Genomic DNA, 22,618 nt, shown 5'->3' with positions numbered 1-22,618 from the left:
TATTAATTTTTTTTCATGAATTTTAATTTTTTAAATATCGTTCCCATTCCCACGTCCCCGTCCCTAGATTTGGCATTCCCGTCCCCGTTCCCCGTTTCATGTTTCTATGGCTGCTAGCAAGCACTGCGTGTCTCGATCCTCGTGTCTCAGAGCTCAACATCACACACTTGTGCATGATATATGTTTACATGCATACGCTGTGCATCTCTCATGTTTGCAAAGTATTTTGAGTTTCTTGTCTCAACAGCCTGTAGATGCCTATATATTAACCATGATGCAAAAAGCCATACGCACCAAGTAAAGCTGTTTGAAAATTGGAGCCAACCTTGAGAACAGCTCAAGAATGATCTCTGGACAACGTTTACACTAAAGTCTTAAACATTGTAACGCAGCAATATCACAATGTGTCACAATTTATATGGTGATGCAGGTTTTCATTCTAGGAAATGAGAAGAGATTCAAGTAAAAACTTATTCACAAATTGTAACATATGGCTATGCTGCCTACATATAATTACCGGGGACCCAGCTGTTTTATGGCTTTAGCAGCATTGTGCATGTCATGTATGTCTTTCACCCTATCTCCACCAATAAGGATAGATGCTTCTGGCAGGTTTGGAGTGACAATATCTGCCATAGGTAGCAGGACTTTCCTGCAAAGCTTCTTAATACCCTAAATCAGAATTATAGCTTATCAAGGCCCAACTTCATGAGAAACCACAAATGATAACAAGGAAAAGTAAGAAATATGAACCGTAGCACATCCAAAGTTTCCTGGCCAGCCAATGTATCACCGCTTGTCGCCACCATGACAGGATCCACCACTAGAGCTATCACATAGACAAGATGATGCTCTAGGAATGTCAAAACAGTTATAAAAATACAACTGCAGACAGAATACATGCAATACTACATTCAAAGGATGAACATAGACCTCGAACAGAATGTGACGTCAATTTTCTGCACAAAGCAGTGATAATCTCAGGTGAAGGCAACATCCCTGTCTTTACCTGCATTTTAAGATTATATCACAATCCATTGGACCAAGTAAAACCTTGTAAATCCCCAAGAACAAATATTCAAAACCTGAACAAACAGACCAATCAGCACCCAGTATCAATTCAGAAAAAACCAATTACTCTACCTATGTCTAGCCAATAGATATGCTGGCTTACAGCATGAGCTTTCAATTGCTACAAGACATTACAACATGATTCTGGTGCAAAAACAGCGGAACACCAAGCCTAGCTCATGGACCACTGATGGAATTTGGAAGTGAAACAAGAAAGAAATGAATGCAGTTAGCATCGTATTCTCTACATGAATGACAGAATCATATGTTTATGACCTGTTGAGAAGTCACGCTCAATACACATGGAGGACCCCTGGATGTTGATCCATACTTATGAAACTGGCACAAGTGATGGGCATCATGGTTGCAACATATGTATCAATGATTCTATGTTATGGTTAGTAGTCAGTCACACCATTCTACAACCAACTTAGTTTAAGTACCTGTATAACTCCTTTATTGCCATCACAGCTTAAGTTGCAAGCAACGAGCACATGGAGAGCTAGAAGAGTCAAGTAAGAAGCAACAAAGAAGCAAGCAAAGAAGGAAGTAAAATTGCAGTAAGATTACTCTCAATTCTCTTCATTGTTATACTAGTACATTCAAAAATATAAGCAAGGCACATAAAGCCACTACCTCAAATTGGCATGCCCTTCACGATTCAACTGGGTAACAAGAGCTTGAAATGCATAAGTTTGCTACTTCGAATATTAGTTTGGCCATGTAAGGTCATTTCACACCAGATTTACGCTCTACAAGGTTTTGACATGTAGTTTTTAAAAAGCTAAAGGCTTTACTATTTTTATTGTTTTCCACTTGATATTCATAGATACTTCTAAAGGTTGCAAAAAGACACAAAAACGACAGAAATGGAAATGAAAATATTGAAATGGCAAAAAAGTGGAGTTCTGAGGCATTTCCAATAACGATGAAATAGTGCACATGGACATGGGCAGAGACTACTTTCTAGAGTTGGCCATCTCTAAACTAAACATCCTATCTCTAGAGAACAATGACCAGAGGAATGGAGAGACTCCAATGGTACAAAGGGGCATAATGACAGTCACCCTCTCAACCAAGGAGAAGAAGTCATGGTGGTCCAATTCCAAGCTTGTACAACAAATATTCAAAGGTTATGGAGAGAGAATACATTGGTGGAGACATTTGTATATTGTCCCAAGTACGACATACTCTACTCTAAGAATCACCAGCTCAATCCACTCATAAACAAAGTAGTAATGAACCCATGTGCTTGGTCTTAAAAGGAAGACTAGGTTTTGAGCTAGGGCAAGGGCCATAATAGTGCAATGATCCTACGCATGCCCTAACTCATGAAGAAGTTGAGGAATGTACCAAAACTCTAGAGTGCATGATAACAAGCCCAATGGGAGCTCTATCATTGTCACAGTCTGTCGCTTCATCTTGTATATCAATCTCCTTCATTTCATGCACATTGGGTGGAGATCAATTTCCATCACCCACCTATTCACACTGCCTTGCATAGCACACATTGATGAAGATGTAGTTGACAATGAGAAAGAGAGCGGCAACAAGAAGGGAATGTAATCCTCTCTTAATGGCTTTGGAAGTTCTTTGTGTATACTTAGACAAGGGTGGGGAAATTTATCTTCTTACCAAGTCTCTAATATATTTCAGAAGACTCGGAGAGATTGAAGAAAGTGTGTTAGAAAGAGATGTGGAGATTTTGAGAGAGTAAGATTCTTCGACTATGGTGCAAGCTAATGAGATTCTACACATGAACAAGTGGGTATTGGTTGAAAGTATGTTTGAGATTGTAGTTTTTGAAGCTTTTTGACATATCTAGATAATGATTGGAGGATGTTTCACAAGTAAAACCTTCACAACAAGGAATGTTATCTTTACTTTTGAACCTCTTACAAGGATAGCAACAGAAGTCATATGAGAAGTGGAATTAGAGGAAGGAGAGAGAAGAAAGGAGGACCAAAAGTCAGAATTAGCTGCTTTAGAGATCATTTTCTTTGAACCCAAAGTTTTTGAACAAACAAGAAAGACACCCAAGGGCCTCGAAAAGGATTGGCTGATAGATATGGTTTCTTTGTTTTAAAAGAACTACAGCGCATGAATACTTGCAGACTAGGGGGGTGGTCGAAATATGTGATGCGCTTTTGCCAAATCGAGAAAACTCCTAAGTCAGAATTCAATAGCTAGGTTTACGGACCTTCTTTGCATGTCTAGTTGTTTCTTTTGAGTTTTCAAAATCCGATAAAAGTTAGGTTTTTCTTAGGCAAGGAGTTTGAACCTATTTTTCCTTTGATTCTTTTTATGTAGATAACTATGTGGGCCAAGATTGAAGTGTGTACAGGAAAGAACTTGGATGCAAAGAGCTAGGCAACAAGAAAAAGAGGTAAGTTTTCTTAGGCCTAAACTTATGCACATCACACTGGGTGTCAATAAAATAACTAAGAGACCAGAGACACAGTAAGGTTTGCGGGGAGAAACACACTGTGTGTATGGCAAACACAGAGCGAAGAGAAACTGATGCACTGAATCGGGCTATGAGAAGAAAAGTTATACAATGGAGCCGAATCTCAAAAGATAACTGCATTGTCTCGTCTAAACCAAATGGTAGCACCTGTGGGAATCCGTACAATGAAGGGAGCAAAAGGTAGCCCTCTACGTAACTAGGTATCGAAGTAATCACTAGAAGGTGACGAACAGCTATCGAGGGAGTGGAGAGAACTGCAATTCTCTAATGCTGCCGTAATTGAGGAAGATGATCACCAACTGTCAAGAGAACGAACCATAGTCCTCAAACATCGGCGAGATTGCCAAGATGCAAAACTCAAATGCCAAAGATGTGTGAGTTGCCAAACGCACGTGATGACAGCCCAAATGCTGACGCAAGGAATAATAGGATGATGCCAAATGATGGAGAAGTCACCAAGCCGCAAAATGCAAATGCTTGGGGAGATGAGCTACAAACGCAAAGTAGAAAGAGCTCAAATGCTAACAGCTACTGCCAAGGATGGTCACCAAGTATAGGGATGTTGATGTCATACCAAAGGAGGTGACGCCAAGCTGGGAAAGGCCTCCAAACAAGCAAACGCAAATCCGAAGTGATGCCTGATGAGGAAGAAGTTGACACCACTCTAGCAAATGTTGACGCCAAGCTGAAAGAGCTCCAAACTCAAGACCTAAGTGATGGAACAAGGTGCGTGAAAGTGAAGAGGACAAGTAACCACAAACTGCAATGTCCTCCAGCAGGGGTATGGGCAGCAATGGTATGGAGAGAGAAGAGTATCGAAGTGATGAAGAAAGAGGGGTGAAGAATGACTGAAGTAGGGGTGGGTCATGAATGAATGAAGTAACGGCCTATTTATAGGCATAGGCCGTTTAGGGAGACACACCACTGAGTGGGTGCCCACTAAAAAAGTGACCAAAACATGAACACCAACCCTTTTCGGGGCTATCAATGCGAAACTCTAAATGAAGTGTGTAAATTAAAGAAGTGGTTTCTCAATACCCCCTCTCAAGCCCAAAAATGAATGAAGAAAGAGGAGCAACACGAGATACGAAGAAGACGTAGAGGATCCCAAAGATCCAAGATTTCCACTTGAAAGGTAACCTGTAGTAAGGAACATGACATGGAATGAACTATAAAACCTGCCTCCAGCTCAGGAGAGAACCCATTAGCTCCATAACTCCATGCTAGAAAGAATTCAAAGGCCTCATCACCAAGTCACGGCTAAACCTCCAAGACCCTAATTTAGGTGGTACTTGAAGATCCGGAGTATCAATAGGAGAAATAACTACTTGAAGACAACCATCCCCAAAAAGTAAATGGTGGGCGAAGAACTTCAAGATAAGTAGATGCCCCCTCTGAGGGTGGAGATGCAGGCGCCCCCTCTAAAGCTGAAGTAGTAGTAGAAGTCCCCCTCTAAGGGAAAAGAGAGTATATCCCCCGCTACAAGAGAGAGGGAATCAAAAACTCATGGATCACAGACTCTGGATAATCTAATAATCACAGACTCTAGATAAACTCATGGATCACAGACTCAAAGGAGCGGACTGTCGAGAGGACAATATCCAACAATCACTATCTTTCGGGGGAGTGGACTAGAGAACTGTGGTTATCGAGATGGTCTTCCCGAAACCCTGGAAGAAGTAGAATCAACCTCTGTAGCACATTGCGGAGGTTACAAGGAGGCCGTGGCACTGGACGATCCTCGTTTTGCTTGAGAGGACTTAGTGCACATCAAATGCGTCTTATTGCCTTGAGCACAAAAAATTCAAAGCTGGTGCAAAATAAACTCTTTGGCCCAGAAGAAAGAGGTGGTACAACAAGTGCCTAGGGGTAGACACATACTCTGGCGGTATAGGGAGCAAAGGTCCATGTTGACAAGCATCGTGGGAGGTCCTATGATACCAAAGGAGAAGCATCCAATGGTCAGTCCATCTACCTGTGGAGAAATCATAGCACTGGAGTGTCAACCTATAAAAGGGAGGGAGGGAGGAAGGGAGAGAAAGAGAAGGGTATCTATGTCTCCTAGTGATGTAACAGAAGGGGCGAAATCAATAGATGTTGAATCCACAACCTATCTTTGCCTTCTCTTATGCAGAGGATCTTCATGGTTCACTGAGCACCTCTAGCTCTGATACCATGTCAAAAAAATGACTAAGAGACTAGAGAGATAGTAGGGTTTGCAGGGAGAAACACAATAGGGTTTACAAGGAGAAACACAAAGTGTATACGATAAACGCCGAGAGCAAAGAGAAACTCAAAAACACAACAAGAACACAGTGATGATACACTGAATCATGCTATGAGAAGAAAAGTTGACATAGCAGAGCTAAAGCTCAGAAGATAACTGCATTGTCCTATCTAAATCACACGGCAACACCTGTGGGAATCTACACAATGAAGGGAGTAAAACACAGTCCTCTGGGTAGTGGGCTATCGAAGTAATCATTGGAAGGTGATGGACAGTTGCCAAGGGAGCAAACCGTAGTCCTTTGATGCTATCGAAGATGAGGAAGATGATCAATAATTGTCGAGGGAGTGAGCCGCAATCCTTAGATGCCAAGGAGATGGCCAAGATGCAAAACGCAAATGCTAGAGATGTGTGAGCTACCAAAAGACAGCCCAAATGCTGATGCCGTGAGGAATAGGCCGATGCCAAATGATGGAGAAGTCACCAAGCTGCAAAAAGCAAATGCCTAGGGAGATGAGCTACAAACACAAAGCAAGAACAGCCCAAATGCTGATGACTGCTACCAAGGATGGTCGTCAAGTACAAGGATACTGACAACAGACTGGAGGAGGCGACGCCAAGCTAGAGAAAGGCCTCCAAACATACAAAAGAAAATTTGGAGTGACACCTGATGAGAAAGAAGCAAACACCAATGTAGCAGATGTTGATGCCAAGCTGAAAGAGCTCCAAACGAAGACCTGAGTGATGGAATATGGCACATGAAAGTGAAGAGGAAGGTTGACCATGAACTACAATGTCCTCCAGTAGGGGTATAGGCAGCAGTGGTGCGGAGAGGGAAGAGTGTTGGAGTGACGAAGAAAGAGTGATAAAGAATGACTGAAGTGGATTGGGTCGTGAATGAATGAAGTGATGGCCTATTTATAGGCATAGGCTGTCTAGGTGGCGCACCATTGAGTGGGCGCCCACTGAAAAAGTGACCAAAATATGGACACCATCCCTTTCTGGGGCTGTCAATGCGAAACCCTAAATGAAATGTGTAAACTGAAGAAGTGTTTTTTCAACACTCAGAACCCAAGGTCAACAGCACAACACTGCACTTGTTTTGGGCAAAACACTGGGGCTTCTTATACCCCATCTTGTCAACTACTACCCATGCTATTGGGTTAACGCACTAGTTTGCACCTTTTCCATGCTTGATCAATGAATGCCCAAAAAACACTTTCCCAAACTCAGACACGATTTCAGCCATTTTAGACATAGATATATGTATGTGTACACTTTCCCAAACTTGGACACAATTTCAGCCATTTTAGACATAAATATATGTACATGTGTACAGCATCTGTTCTTTCTTTTAAAGGAGCAAATAATATACCACATCAACATCCATGTCAGATAAGACTGATTCCAATTGCATGGAAACCATATCCTCTGGTACAACATGAATACCCTGCAGAAAAGTAGCCTATAAAGTAACCATGGGCTTCCAATAGTATACTCCAGTAAATAATCGTACAGTCAATCATTGGTGGAATACCTGTACACCAACCGTGTTCTGTGCAGTGATTGCTGTTATGACAGTGGAGCAATAAACCCCTAGAGCACCACAGGCCTTCATATCAGCTTGTATGCCTGCACCTGCTCCTGAATCGGAACCAGCAACTGTGAGGACATGAGGTATTCTGAAATGGTCAGAAGCAACCTGCCTTATGGTTGCCATGGGAAGTGCTTTGTAATTGTTGTTTCCTGGCTGTTTGGAAGAATACAGCTGAGAACATTGCTGAGAAAATATTGTACGATCAGGTCTGCCCCAAAAACTATGCTGACCAATAATTGCTCGTGTCCTGAGAGCTTGTAGTTTCTGTATCTGCATATTTGGCAACCCGTATTTTGTCACCTGGCAGGACAAAGCATTATGTGTTAGCTCTGACATCAACATAATATAAAACATGACTTACACATTGAAGCTAGATACACCAAAACAAACTTGCCCACTTGCCGAAGTACTAGCCAAGTAAACATAGAGCTTGTACAAAGTGGCTATGAATGCTCTAGGTCAGTGCAACCTAAAAAAGTTCAAAAGCAGTCATGAAATAGATCACATTAAGTCTATTTAATCCTTTAGTGACAAGGATGCCTACAAGAGATCATTGAATCATATGATTTCATATCTGTTCACCGAAAAGAATTTGGAGGTGGTGCAAATTGCAATCTTAGATGTGGAAACTCAGAACAAACAATGAACACTAAAGATGAATGAAGAATAATTTATAAATGCAATGCTCATGTAGTAAACACACTATGCAAAGTGAATACAAAGCCCCAAACTCTCATGTCTCTAGGACCGGGTCAAAGAGTGTGAACTGGAGGATGTGTTGTCCCTGACATGGATCCCAGAACACAGCAAACAGCCTCTGCTTGTGTCTAGCAGTAGCAAACGCAGATCTGGAGAGTTTGGATCGGTGCTAGACACAATTGGGACAGCTCATAAGACATGGCAGCAGGCTGAAATCAGTCTGGATGAAGTAAATAGTAGCAAAAACTGTAAACACAGCTGAATCTGATGCCATGGCTGGCTGGTAACAGAAGCTGGACAGTAACCCATGCTATAGGATGACAAGGCAGGCTGAGGTGACTGGCTGGAAGCTGAAAATGCAAGTTGGAAGTGGGCATACAAAGAGGTCACTCAGCTAATGGCAGGCATGACCATTGTGAAGTTATGCTAGGGTTTGCACAGAGAAAACATAGAATGTATGAACACAACTAAAACACAATAACTAAGGCAATATCACAATAAACACAAACCCTAAATGCAAAACACAAAAACACAAACACAAACAGAGAAGAAAGAGAACTCTAAAGTGAATGAATCAATGCTGTAAATGAATGAGAGAAAGCGCAAAATGCTCAAGGGCAGAGCTGTCCAACAATGTGTGGCATCCACCGGAGTTGGATCCAGAGTGCAATTAGAGCAAAGTTTGATGAAGAGAAGTGCTCAAAACACAAAAACGGTCTGCTGAAGATGATGGCAGCTAATCACTGGCAACAGTGGGAGGCTAGGTGACAGCATAGACCATGTAGCAGCAGTCGCTAGGGGTTGGACAGCTAGTGAAAGAGGGCTGATGGCCGAAACTAGCAAGACAAGGATAGGGCTGAATCATAGTATGGGGGAGCTTTAGAGACTGGTGAAATGGAAACGTCAAAAACTCGAGTTTCGGAGTTTTGTTCAGCTTTGGAAACTGGGGCGAGGGGGGCGGATTTTGGATTTTACCCTAAAATAAATACATAGCTATCTAGATATATCAATAAATTACAACAATATCTACCCAAATTTCACACAAAACTGCAAGTCTTCATGTCATATGATTGAATTCATGAAGTTGAACGTGTTACAAATGACAACTTATATCAATAATCCAACATCATAAATGAATCATGATCATTACATGCTAGAAGAACATCAAACACTAATTACATGAATCAACAAAATGTTAAAACTTAAGAGTCAAGACTCAATTTTCAGAACCACAAGATGAATTATGAGTCATGAATCATCTAAACAATAAAGATAGAAATCAAGATTCAAGAACCAAGACGCATAATAGACTATAGTACTGATTAAAATCAAGTTCCATATAACTGTCCAAAGTCCAAACTGCAACACTAAGTCTCTCAACATCAATGATCATGTAATCAAAAAGCTAGATGCTATAGATAACGGGCTATAGCCTATCTAGTATAGGCTATGTCACATGTGCAATGTCACATCTCCTCATCTAAGGATCCATGCACCATCTCCTCATCTAAGGATTCCCTCCCTAACTGAGAGTATGATGAAGCAACCTTTACCTCAATCTTTGACTCATGCTCTAACTTTGGCTTCACCGACTGTGGCTCTGTGCATGTTCAGTCCTCACCCTACTCCTTTGTGCATGAATCTCATGGACTAGTGTCGATAGCTCTTCATAGAGCATAGAGTAGGTATCCCACTCCTTTGGTAAGTAGGGATGTCACGCACTCTCTAGAATATCAATTTTGTTCACATTCACATGTAAAGGCAGACAAGCCAAAGATATGAGAGAAGTTTCAAAATTGAACATACAACTAGTTACTGAAATAAAGATAAGATATAAGTCAATATTGAATACATTATACACCCAACCTTCAAAGGAACAAGTTCATGTGATCCAAGCCTCAAGGTTAAATAAGTTACAAACCATCTCTTGTGAAGGCTCAAGGAACAAAGTTGTCCTCTCAAGCAGCTGAAGCTACAATGACAAAACACTAAACACTCTAACTAGGCTGTTATGAGCTTATTTCTTTCTTTTGTGTAAAAGAGGGCCCATGTGATCCAATTTCTATGAGCACCTTGAACTACAATCTTACGAAAGGAGACGAATGACAATGCATTTCTATTCAAATTCAAGAAATTGAAATATAACATGGCCCTCAAGTATTCAACTTCCCTGCCATCCAATTCTATTTTGCAACATGGCCTTATAGTGGCAATTTTTGCCACCGGCCAAGCTGCAAGTAAGTTGTGTTGCATCTAGCCTAGGTGACATTGGCCATGATGTGATGGCCCAAAGAACTCAACAAGCACCAAGCATCCAATCAAGTGGGTGGTTGGTACTCGAGCGGCCAGTCAAGTGAAACGAGTAGTCAAGGGTAATCCACGCTATAGGTAGTCGAGCACATATGGATTGAGAGGCGGCACTAGAAGGCCAAGCTCACGGTTAGAGAGTGGTAACTAACAATCAAGGCCAAAGGAGTTGGCCGAGGTGAGAACTAACCGAGGGCCACAATAGTCACCACTAGGACTGTGAGGTGATGCCTTAAAGGAGCATCTAGCACCGCCGGATATTGACATGGTCTGAGAAACATAAGGCTTGCGCGGGTAGATAGAGTGCTACAACCTTGGGGTGGCAAGGGCTCCTTGTGCCATGAAGGCTAAGGGGAGGGGCCAAGCTTGAAGGTCCACAAGGTAGCAATAAGTATGGCAGTGGGCCTAGCAAACCTGGAAATGGCTCATGCAAAGGCTCCAAAAAGGTAGTGGGAAAAGGGTCCAATGAAACCGGTCTATGACTCACATAAAGCGGTAGTTCCTTCAATTAACACCTGGACTTTAAATACACACACATAAACGGAGACCTCTCTCCCTCGCTCAACACCAGATTGGCCCCGAAGACTGGTGCCCCTCTCGGTATTTCTTTATCAATCTGGTGAACAGTTTTCGGTATTTCTTTATCAACACCAGACTGGCCCCCAGAAAATTACAAAAATGGTAGTGTTCCAAAATACATAACCTGTGAACAGTTGGTTTTCATCTCTTCTAAGTAAATCCCAGCTGCATAGTAACAGTACAGCATGTCCAGATCAACATCCCTTATTGTCCAGCATGTGCAGAATTCATTGTTCTTACTGTCTAGCACACTGTTCTTACTGTTCAGCATGTGCAGAATTCACTGTTCTTATTCAGCATGAGCAGAGTTCACTATTCTTATTCAACATGAGCAGAGTTCACTGTTCTTACGATTCAGCATGTACAGGGTTCATTGTTCTTACGATTCAGCATGTACAGGGTTCACTGTTCTTATTCAGCATGTACAAAGAAAACACAGAATTGTATCTTCGATGGAATCAATCCATCATACAAGCATTTCTTCTGAGAATAGAGAGAGAGGTGATCAGAGGGAGCAAGCTCTACCTCCGTGCTTGTGTCGGAGACGTAGAAGTACTCTCCATGGCTGGTTTTCTTGCAGCAATCTGCCCTCAACTCCTCCAAACTTCATTCTTCCATTTGCCCCTTATGTCTATTACGTTTTCTTTTAATGCTCTCTCTCTCTCTTTTGGGAATTTGTGCCACATGGCATACATGTAACAATTTTCCCGCTTAAACCTTCCGGTCTAAAATTCTCCATGATCGGTGTAAAATTTGACCTCGGCACAGACCAGAGAATTAATCCTCATGTAAAAATGAAAACAATGACGCGAACAGATTCTAGGGTCCAAAAATAGTAACTCCCTAAATTTTAGGGATGGTGACCCCTACATTCCTCAAGTTGTTCCGAGAAACTTTTATCATTGCGACCACATCAAAAGTGTAATATGGCTCAGTTACAGTGATTTTTATTCCGTGAGCATTCTCACATGTAGATCTTCTATGTTGGCCAGGCTCATTGTCATGTATCATCTCCAGTGGCTAAGCACACAGTCCCAAACCACTGGCATTCCATTTTTCAGTGCCCATTCAATATGGAACTAGTCCTAAGGCTCAGACAAACCATTAGTCCAATTTGTCCCAATGGCTGTCTCTTCTGGCCATGCAAAGATCCCGCTTATTCCAAGAGAACTCTAGGGGTAAAAAGCAACAGCAACAAAAGAAAATAAAAATAAAATATTTATATAAGTAAATAAGAAAAGCAACTGTAAAAAGTATCACCGCCTGGTGACAATCCAGCCTCCCCTACACCCCCTCCCAAATGTTGGAAAGAGAACCGACTTTAAAGGCCAAAAGGAAGACCAAAGCTGCAAGGGAGTGTGTAAAAGAGGGTGCGTTCAAAGATGGAAGAGCAGGCCTGGAGTAAGCAGCAGCAACAGCACCTCTGCTACTCCTCCTCCTCCTCCTCTCCAACCCCCCTACTTCAATCTCCACAAGCAACCCCCTTCTTTTTCCCACCGGGTCATTGTATAAAGACCCAAAAATAGTGAATTTTATTTTTTTTAATGGTTTTAAAGGTTATTCATACGGTTTTCTTTTCTTCCTATTCTTCCTACACTCGTCCTTCAATCCGAAAACCAATCAAAATTGCAAAATCGTCAAATAAGCATCCTCTTATACCATTTTCTCTAACTAAAACATGCCTTGTTTCAAAGTTCTCCCACCTATTTTGTTTCAGAGTCCGAACTCCTATTTGCTTTCAAAACGTGCACTTCTATTCCATCACACGATAAAGAGGATGTATACCGTAAGTATCAATTCTATCATGTCTCGATACTAACAAAACTAAAATGTCGCTACCTTCACATACGCAATGTGGACAAAAGGAACTTGATAGAACTCTTATTTTGTTCAAGAGATTCAACCATGCTAAATATGGTTTCCCTTACATAACCATACATCTCTCTATTTCACCTATCTACTCACTTCTCTCTTAATCTCCATGAAAGTAAGAATGTGCAAACCGATGAAAGGCATGGTGAGCTCACCTCCTGACATTCACATCGACGTCGTGACTCCAAGGCTCGCAAATGGTTCCACAATTCGAATAGTGCTTCTCAATCTGCCTCCTTTGCTCCATTTCTTTCAATCTTGTGAGAGTGCACAACGAAAGAGAAACACAAACATGAATAGAAAAGAAAGACAGTAAGAGCAAAGAGGATGAAGTGATAATCTACACTGAACCTAAATAGAAGGCTAAATACACTTACAAATTGATCAATCCCCACGTGCAACCCAAGGTATCAGTGAGGGCATTGGATCAGGCTAATGAACAATGGTTACACCAAGGGTGACGGAATGCCACACACGAAGTGTGTTGAACTTGCAAACAAAGAAGATGATCTACCAAGTGTATGAGGGGGGAGGATGGCTATAAATAGCCTAAGTAGCAAAATTGGCTGACAAGATCTGGAAGCTAAAAATGATGCAATCAGCCAACACAAAACTAGTCGGCCAGTTGCACATTAACCAAGAAACATTGGCGAAAACATTAAAACTCAATGCTCCTACCCTAGCATGGAAAATTGTGTTGACTAGCCACTGAAAAACAAATGCATGTAGCTAGTATACCAGTGTGAACATACTCGACATACTGAAAAGAAATACACACGTATAGAATGGGCAAAAACAATCACAGCTCCTCTGTCTTCGTCAAACTCCGATGGAGCTCACAACAAGGAGATGACAAAGTGATAAAATATAGTATAATAGATCAGACCTAGAAGTGCTCCATCTTCAAGAGAAAATGTAGAGAAAAGAAGAAGAAACCCAACCTCTCCTCCAATCTGCCTCTCACCCAAAAAGGAGAAGAAGAGAAGAAACCCAACCTCTCCTCCAATCTGCCTCTCACCCAAAAAGAAGGAGAAGAAGAGAAGAATGTGAAGCAAGAGAAAAGCTTCACTTCCCAAGTTCCTTGCTCTCACACTCTCACTCCCCCTCACTCTTAAAATGATGCACAAGAAGATAGAGTAGAAGTGGAAAGGAGAAGAAGAGATCTCTCAAGATTGTAAACCACAAGAATGAGCTTATCCATTCACTTTCCACCTTGGGTTTTCAGTTTGGAGCTTCCACTAAAAGTTCGACGTCCTTCCTTCCTTTTTGAATCTCAACCGGCCCTCCTACTCTATGCATACAACTTTCGATGGATTCAGGCCAATCTCTCAAAAGTGGACGGAAAAGCTAGTGCCCACACCCTTGCCTAGTTGTGGGTATTCCTCTCCAACACTACAAAATATTACAACTTGCACAGGTGTTGAGCTCGACTCTCAAAATAATATTACAAGTTATTACATCACCATGGGTATTAACCGGAAATTATTACATACACATCGCGAGTGGCCTAAAGGGATTAATTTCTAAAGTATTCCTGACACCTTATGCCTTCACTTTGGCAGCTAGTTTTATGTTGGTTGGTTGCCAGTTTTGCCACTTTGCTCATCTTACAATATCTACCTTTTGTAGGTTTTGCCCTATGCCCATTGCCAGTTTTGTTACTTCGGTCATCTTGCAACTAATATTACCCCCTCTTAGCCAAGTACAAGTCCCATGGCACTCTCCATCGAAGGTAATATGCTTTAGCTTGCACTATAGATGAGGAATGTTAGGAACAGTTATGTGGACCTTGTGAGCAGAGCGGTAGTTGTCATTGAAGCTTGATGCAGTAATTACTGATGCCTTGAATGTCGAATGTCAAGCAGAAGTGGAGACTCGATTAGATGGGGCTCTTGAGATTATGATCTAATTGTTGCAAGGTTAAGTGGATACTTATATTTCCTTTGCACGATGAGAAGCACTATACTAGCAAGGAGTTGGAGGAGGACTTCAGGGAGTACATGAAGCGCCTCACAAGGGATGATCTAGATATGATGAGGAAAGTAGAGAATGATTTACTAGCATTCTACAATCATTCTCTTCATTTTGGTTGATCCACACCTACGCTTCGATGATATGATCTAGATGTAATGAGGAAAGTAGAGAATGATTTACTAGCATTCTACAATCATTCTCTTCATTTTGGTTGATCCACACCTAGGCTTCGAGAGACGCAGCTTGAACCTCTCTCTTGGTGGGAGAATACAACAATCATGATATAAGCTCCATCGGTGAAGTAGACCGCCGCGAAGCTTTGTTGGGAATCACATCCCTATGCTACTTCCCACGAATGCAAGAGACGCAAGGTTGCTAGCTCACCACTATGTCTGGCAACCCTCAAAAAAGCTATCCTCGTGACACCCTCCGAAGATAATCATAGTTCAAGTGGCCAAAACAAGCATGCCACAGCTCGGACTATGTCTGAGAGGTAAGAAGAAGAGAAGTAAAAGCCATAGAATACTTCAATTTATAAATGCCGTTCTCCTCGTACCTTGATGAGAGAACCTTCCTCGATCCACAAACAAGGACTCGAACAGCATCACTGTCAAACTCCATCAAAAGGCCAAGAGAACAAATCTTATGTACCGAAAGTAAATGAGACCCTAAACCTGGTACATGCAACACCTCGGAAGTGGGGGTACCACCACATCCATCTGGAATCAGCTGCATCTCACCTCATGCAAACACAGAAGAGATGTCTCCAATGAGAATCTTCAAAAGCGAGGATCGCAAATGGGCAACACCAACTGTTGAAGGAGTCATGTGCCATGAGGCACCACTGTCCACAATCCACTCTCGAGCCTGGGGAGCTGTCATTGCAGCATCAAATGTCTTCAGTGTAGAATCCTCAATGACCGCTAAGTGTAGAAAAGCAACTGATGAGGGTGCAGCCACCGCCCCAAAATCCTTGGGGTCCTTCTTCTTGGGGTCCTTCTTGTCCTTGTCAGGGCAATCCTTCTTCCAATGACCGGTCTTACCATAAATATGGCATGTCGATTCCTTCTCCTTGGCCTTCTTTGGTTTGTTGTCCTCCTCCTTCTTCTTCTTTTGGTCCTTTCCCTTTTTCTGAGAGGCTTGACCTATCAATGCCTTCGATTTGAAAGCATTCTGTCCCTTCAACTGTTCCTCTTGGTCTAAGACCATAGGAACTAACTCTTCCCAACGAAGAATCGACTCTTGCCCTGAAGCAATAAGGGCGGAGTAAAAGGCACCAAATCGTGGCAGCAACTAGGACAATAAAGTGATCACCACGTGTAGGAGCTTTCGCTCAACCGCCAAGACCCACGGACCACTTATTGTTTCAAGCGTTCCAAGCCGAGCACTAATAGCTACCTCTCACATAGCCGACGTGCCATCCATATCTATGGGTGTAGTGAGCTTACCTCCATGCCGATCGAGTTACCTTCTCTCCCGCACACTCTGATAGCTCCACGATCCAAGTGCAAGCTTCAAGCAAGCTCCATCCTCAAGCTCCACGCTCCAAGCTCCATAGCTGCAAGTAAGACAAGAGAAGAGAAGAGAAAAGAAGAAGAGAGGAGAAGATGGAGAGCTTCTCCTCCCCGGTCCCTCGCCCTCACACACTCCCTCCCTCACACACACTCCCTTTCTCAAGCACAAGCTCAAGCAAGCAAGCATAAGAAGAAGAAGAAGAAAAGAGCCACTTTTGGCCACACACAAGAATGAGCTTCTCATTTACTTTTCAACTTTATATACAAAACCCTAAATCCCTTTTGGGCGGTCATCCCCTCATCCCCTTTTTTACATGGCCGGATGTGGCCTAGGCCCTTTTTTCCATTGTCCTCCTATCTTCCTAGCTTCCTTCCTACCGCCCATCTACCTTTACAATTTGCACGAATGAGAGCCCGGCGCTCCTCAAATTAAATCATAATGCGCTTGCGCTTTTCTACAAAAGTATTGACTTGCGCTTTTCCTTGTGCGCCTTTTTCCCTTATTTAGGACTTTTCTACGCTTCTTGTGTTCTAGATTTTTCTTGGCGCGCCTTCGTCTTGCGTTTCACTTTGCCTTGGCCTTTGTCTTCTGCTTTAGCTTTTCCAGATTTTCCACCTTGTTCATCTGACGGTTAACATTACCCCCCTCCTAGACGAGCGCCAGTCCCATAGCACTCATAGTTGTAGGTAGCAGGCTTTAGCATGCACCGAAGACGTGGGTGGCAAGGACGCCTGTGGTTGCCGTGGAAGAGTGTTGGTGGTGGTGTGGAGGAAGGTCGTTGGAGACACGTTGGTGGCCTAGGTGGCTGGTGGAAGGGTTGTTGGAGTTGGTGATAGGGTTGTTCTCTGCTAGGGATTTCACTGATGGCCAGCACAAGTGTTGGTTTGTTGGGGATTCTATAAATGACGATTCTTGGTGGGCTTGCAAGATTATAAAGGATAAGAATTCAAAGATGAGTGTCAATAAAGAGTGAACGACACTTTCGTGGGAAACTTTAATACCTGCAATTGAAAACCTCTCATATGTGGTCTCTCCCTAGGGGTAGTGCTAGTCTTCTTGATCGTGCACAAGACGTAGTTCAATTAGGTTGGGAGACAAGTCGAACTCTAAGCAAGCTGAGAGTATTGTCCTGCACTTGAGGACCCAACCTGTGTATATATTTCGGTGCAGATATTAGGTGGGTGCTCGTGCATACTTAGATACGACGTAGTTAGCAGACCGCGGGCTGGTTTATCGTAACAAAATGTGGATGAAGCAAAGTTGTCCATATTGAGAAGAAGTACACATGAAGGTGTATGAGACATTCTTTGCCTTGTAACTGCACGACGTAGCATAATTGAACACAAAGACACCGCACTTTCGGTACCTGGAAGCTATTGGACTTGCTTGATGAGGACAGTGTACTTTTCATGGCCATTCGTGCAGTGCTTACCACGATTGATTGCAATGGTAGTAAGGCAGAGTGTAAGAGGGAATCATGCGAATGGGTCAGGGTGACAAGTCTAACCATAGGCGAGACAAACTCCCTAGGTATGTCCTACCCTTGATATGCCCTGAACAATTGTGGGTGATGTTAAAGGGCAGGGACTAGGGACTAGGGATGGAGCCAGCCGACCAAGGTCACTGGACGTACTTAATTTGAGAACCCCTAGGTGCTGTGCTGTGATCGTGGGTGCTTCTTATTTTTTCACTCTTTTCTTTTCTTTTTTTCTTTTTCTTTTTTTTCCTTTTCCTTTCTTTTTCTTGTTCTTTTTTCTTTCTTTCTGTTTTTCTTTTTTTCCTCTCTTTTTTTTTTTTTGGCTTGCCCGAATACAACCATTACAATATGTTGAGGCTATCAACCTTTCAATGGGTTAGGAAATATCAAGCTTCGAAGGCTCAAGAAATGAATATTACAGCGATGATTGTGTCTTAGCCTCATTATTGGAAAAGCAGTTGTTGAGATGGAGAGATACACTTGAGACTTTGCAACCCTCTTTGAAATGTGCGATGTTGGTGCAATTGAGGTAAGAGCTGCCATGGGTACCCAGTGTAGAGTGTAACACAAAAAGAGAAAAAGGTTATGATCATACTTTGGGCCATGCGATGTGGGTGATCGGCCAGGGTGATTTTTGCCTTCGGCAGCGTACCTTTGTCGCGGTTCATCGTGGGGTTGGCGGTCTTGTGGTGTCTTGGGTATTGAACACTTTCACACAAAGACCTGCATCATCTTGCATCCACTTATCACTTCATGAGAGTACATACACGGCACATGCCGCAACTATAATAAACCAGTGCAACACAAGGAGACATCACTTATCTGAATTCCATGGTGTTGACTTAGATACTTATCACCTGTGCTTGATTATCTTTTTCTTTTGCTAAAGACCTGAAATATAGTAAACGCAGATATGAAAAGTTTGTACAATTGGGAAACATATCAACACGTAACCATTTAGAGACAAAAAGTCATGGCCAAGTAGCATTTAATAAGCCTTTTACACAACGTGGGGCTACTTTATTTGTACGAGGCGAGGCGAGTCCGGGTGATCAGGCGACTGAGACTCTGCTGGTGAGGAGCTCCTATAAGGTTGGGCAAGGAAGATGTCGGCTGGGACCCGGATGGTGTAGTCCCTGGCCGCAATTGTCTCCAGAATGCTTTTAAACAATGCATCAAATTTCTGCCTGTCTCGAGCTGCCCTCTCCTCTTTTGAGCACCTGGTGCCCGAGCATCTAGTGAAAGCCTACACGGCTGGTATTGCCACACTCCATGTGCTCCCTTGAGCCCTCGTTCTCTTGGCTTTGGGGGTTTTCGGCCTGCGTCCTGGGCAGTGTCGTTTAGGGCCTCTTTTCGGCGCGTACCTCTTTAGAGTAGGTACGTACCATTCTGGTGGGGGCGCTAGTGCCTTATGCTCTTTCCGACGATAGAGAGCTTCCTTGCATGCCAGGTGCACTATGTGGTCCATGGCTGCTACCGTAGGGGGACCTGCAAAATGCGAACCAAGGATTAGGCCCTGAGGCAAGATAAAACTATTCGCACGGAAAGGATTATACAGTGGGTTATCAAGCGCATATGACGAGGAGGGGAGAGGTGAGGCATGCAGTGTTTGTTGTAGAGGGATGGTCCCCCATGATGATGTTCGTTTTACCTCCAGCCATTGGCAGGTCTTGGCTTATGCTAAGTTGCATGGACTGGTTGTCATGGAGTGGGGCAAGGCTCATCCTCGGAAGGATAGACCGGAAAGGGGGAAAGGTGTATAGAAAGGGACGGTACCCTGTCTACGCCATCAAAGATGTTGGTCAAGGCTTCCTATGGCAGTAATAAGGGTTGCATGCCCTCCACCTGGAGACGGGAATGGTCACACGACTTCTAAATGTGTGGTGAGAGAAGGACCTGAGGAGCTCAGCCTGTCAAACCCAACTCTTCTCCCTGTGCTTGACTATCATTTCCTGTGTGTGTTAATGTTATCTATACAGGGTCGCAAAATTCATTGTTTATTTATATACATATTTACGAATCCATGTCACTTCACGAGGATAAAAACCAATTGTAGAACTCCGGATTGTACTGGAGTGTGGCACATGCATTCAATACTCATGGGGCAGCATTCTCAATAACGATAGATATTTTGCAACATTGAGTAGCATGGTACCTTGTCGGAGTCTACTGGCAACATGTAACTCTTCCTCAGTGAGAACCTTATCAGCCAAAGAGTTCTCTTGGCTAGTTCCAGCTAAGTCCGTACCTCGAATGGCAGTTAGCACTTGAAAGGAAGTTGGTGCCACATAGGTTGGGTCTCTTTGAGACCGCCATTTGGCCAATCACTCCTCTGAGACTGTCATAATTTGGGCTCCTAGTTCGGCCATTGCAACATGGTTTTCAACCCAACGTTTTTCGAATTGACTTCGACCCTCTGATTGTCGCTTTAGTTTCTCTATCTCTAAGAGATTTGGTTGGCAGAGCACATCATTGAATGTTACAGTTAAGCGTAGTTCGTCGGCTTCCTCATCAGAGGTGAGTCGCATGCGTTCATACAGAAGCCTGTCATAGTGCTCGTCAAGATGTTCCTGCTCTTCCCACGATAGGGGAAATGGCAAGTATTCTTCAAGCTGCTCCTTAGGAAATGCGCCCATGTCTGCAAGGACGTAGACACGTGCAAATACCCTGAGTTTAGCATCCAACTCGGTTAAGCATTCTCTGACACTTCTATGTTCAACGAAAGCTTGGTCTATTGCTATCTCATGCAAGGTTGTAGGAGTTTCCCTAGGCTTTAGCATAGCTGGGGGCGCAAGCCTAGATGAGCAAGATTGGTCAACGCTAGGATTGCTTATACTCTCAGGGTTTGTGCATTTTTCCTGAGGTTCTGCTGCTATTTTATCATGGTTCTCCTTGGATGTGACTGGTATAGATTTGTCACCCTGTCGTGACTGTGTTGTATCCACTCTTGATTGGTCACTGTGAGTTCTATTGTCAATGGATTGAGTGTTGTAAGCAACCGTTGATGGTAACGGCTGCTTTGATTTTTCAGAACACACAGATGTGTCTGAGGTTTCACTGCTATTAGGAGAGACATCAATGGGTTCATTGGTGGATGGACTCGACGCTTTATTCCTCAGCTCTTCGACACTCTTGGTTTCAATCTTATTGGGATCTACAACCACTTGCAACTGCCATTGTTGTTTTCGTTCTTTTCTCTTCTTTTTCTTAGGCAATCGAGGTGTATCCCTTAAAGACTTGGGACCTTGAACTAGGTCAGTTGTCGATGTGCTTGGCTGGGCCTTGGCATTCTCTTTCTCTAGTGTCTCCTCATGGGACATAGCCGCGGCCTGCTGAATAGCCTCGCTAGGTTATGAGGGTACAACTGCCTCTCTTTTTGAAAAGTCTAGCTCTTTAGCCAATTCCCTTCTGTTTAACTCCTACAGCCTAGGCTTTGGGCGCTTTGGAAGTGCTAAAGTTATCAAGGAAGTTGGTTGCGACACCTCCTCCACAAGTGAACTACTAAGGACACGTTCCGCAAGGGACATTGTCACGGCTAAGGGCTGTGACTGTTGTGACCCCTGATTGGAGGTAGTAGCACCTAGTTCAGTGGACTTGCTACTATTGGTGGATTGCGGTGTCAAGTCCTTAGGTCGATTGGAAGTGGTCGTGTCTTTTGTTGCCCTTAGAGCATTCACTTGTGTAGATTAAGCATCAGTTGAGCTAGCCACGGTGGATTGCATAGGCATATCCTTAGGCTGAGAGCTAAGGGTGGTGTCATGTCCCGCCTCATGGACATTTGGAAGCTCAGATATAGATAGAGATTGGGATTGAGCAGTTGCCCTTGATGACCGTTGTGCTTCCTGTGTCCATTTGGGAAAAGAGGGTGTAGGAGATCTGGGACTCTTAGGTGGACTTGGTAGTGGCTGAACGATTTGCTTGAGGCTGTTAGACGATTGTGCCATTTGCTTTGTTGAGCAATCAGCCTTCTTACGAGCAACGTTGTGCTTCTCGTGCTCATCATCCTCTTGGGAAGTCAAAAGCTCCTTGAGCACTAGTGGTCTTTGTGCACACTCAATGGTTACATGTGACATCTTCTTATTAAGCATGCTAAGCTGAGGCTCTTTCTTTTGAACACTCATGTTTGGTTTCTTGCCCCGTGACTTGGAGTTTCTCTTAGATTTCCTCTCGTGCTTCATTGCTTTTGATGCAATCAGGCCTTCAGCTGATAGAGGTGGTTTAGCAAGGGGTTTTGATACACAAATCCATCGGTTACCTACATAATACCCTTGAGCACATAGCAATGCTTTGGATATCCATCTCGGCATTGTATTGGCTCTCCGTTGATGCCTTCGTCTATAAGGCTTAGGCTTCTTTTGGGGTCTTCTACGATATTTATAAGTCCAAAGCCCGTCCTTGGCATTGTCTCTTGACCTTCTTGTTTCAGGTATGGCCTCACTCACTGATTCTCGTTGTTGGACATGTGCTTGTATCAACTCTTCCAACAAGTCCTTGCTCTCGTTAGCAGGCTTGACTGTTATGTCAACACCTTCCTTGTCTTTCCCTCGAGGTTCGATGAGGTCACCCTTGCTAAAGGTTGTGATTATCCTCACACCCGGTAGTGTCAGATGTATCCTCTGTGCTACATAGTCGGCCTCACACTTGGTCACCCTTTTGAAGGGTCTTCCTAAGAGGGTTTCCTTCCCGCAATTAGCACTATTTGGAAAAATATGAAATAGGATAGGCAAGCTTTCAGTTTCAATTGTTGCAAGGATTTTGCACTTCCCTATGAGTGCTTGTAGGTGTCCCCCGTAAGGGCTAAGAGCTACATTACTCGGTGTGAGCTTTGGTTGG

At 43.2% G+C, this 22,618-nt stretch overlaps 1 protein-coding gene across 6 annotated transcripts in view; it reads right to left on the bottom strand.

Moving 5' to 3' along the window:
- Positions 1 to 22,618, bottom strand: part of LOC148039767 (thiamine biosynthetic bifunctional enzyme BTH1, chloroplastic-like) — a 154,646-nt gene that overhangs the window by 89,415 nt on the left and 42,613 nt on the right. For 4 of the 6 annotated variants that reach the window (XM_087693827.1, XM_087693834.1, XM_087693859.1 and 1 more), the window contains exons 2-6: positions 7,303 to 7,662; positions 7,141 to 7,215; positions 934 to 1,009; positions 754 to 829; positions 518 to 652 (exon numbers count right to left, since the gene is read on the bottom strand). In XM_087693827.1, the coding sequence (XP_087549953.1) occupies positions 518 to 652; positions 754 to 829; positions 934 to 1,009; positions 7,141 to 7,215; positions 7,303 to 7,638 (698 nt within the window). In that variant the 5' untranslated portion in view covers positions 7,639 to 7,662. Of the gene's footprint in view, positions 1 to 517; positions 653 to 753; positions 830 to 933; positions 1,010 to 7,140; positions 7,216 to 7,302; positions 7,663 to 18,437; positions 18,631 to 22,618 lie in introns of those variants that run through there. The other 2 variants (XM_087693842.1, XM_087693869.1) reach the window with 2 other exon arrangements.

Source organism: Lygodium microphyllum, chromosome 2, assembly GCF_053477565.2.
Source record: "Lygodium microphyllum isolate KBCC chromosome 2, Lygodium_microphyllum_v1.1.10, whole genome shotgun sequence".
In the NCBI taxonomy this organism is placed as follows: Eukaryota; Viridiplantae; Streptophyta; class Polypodiopsida; order Schizaeales; family Lygodiaceae; genus Lygodium; species Lygodium microphyllum.
This window is presented reverse-complemented; position numbering and strand designations above follow the sequence as displayed.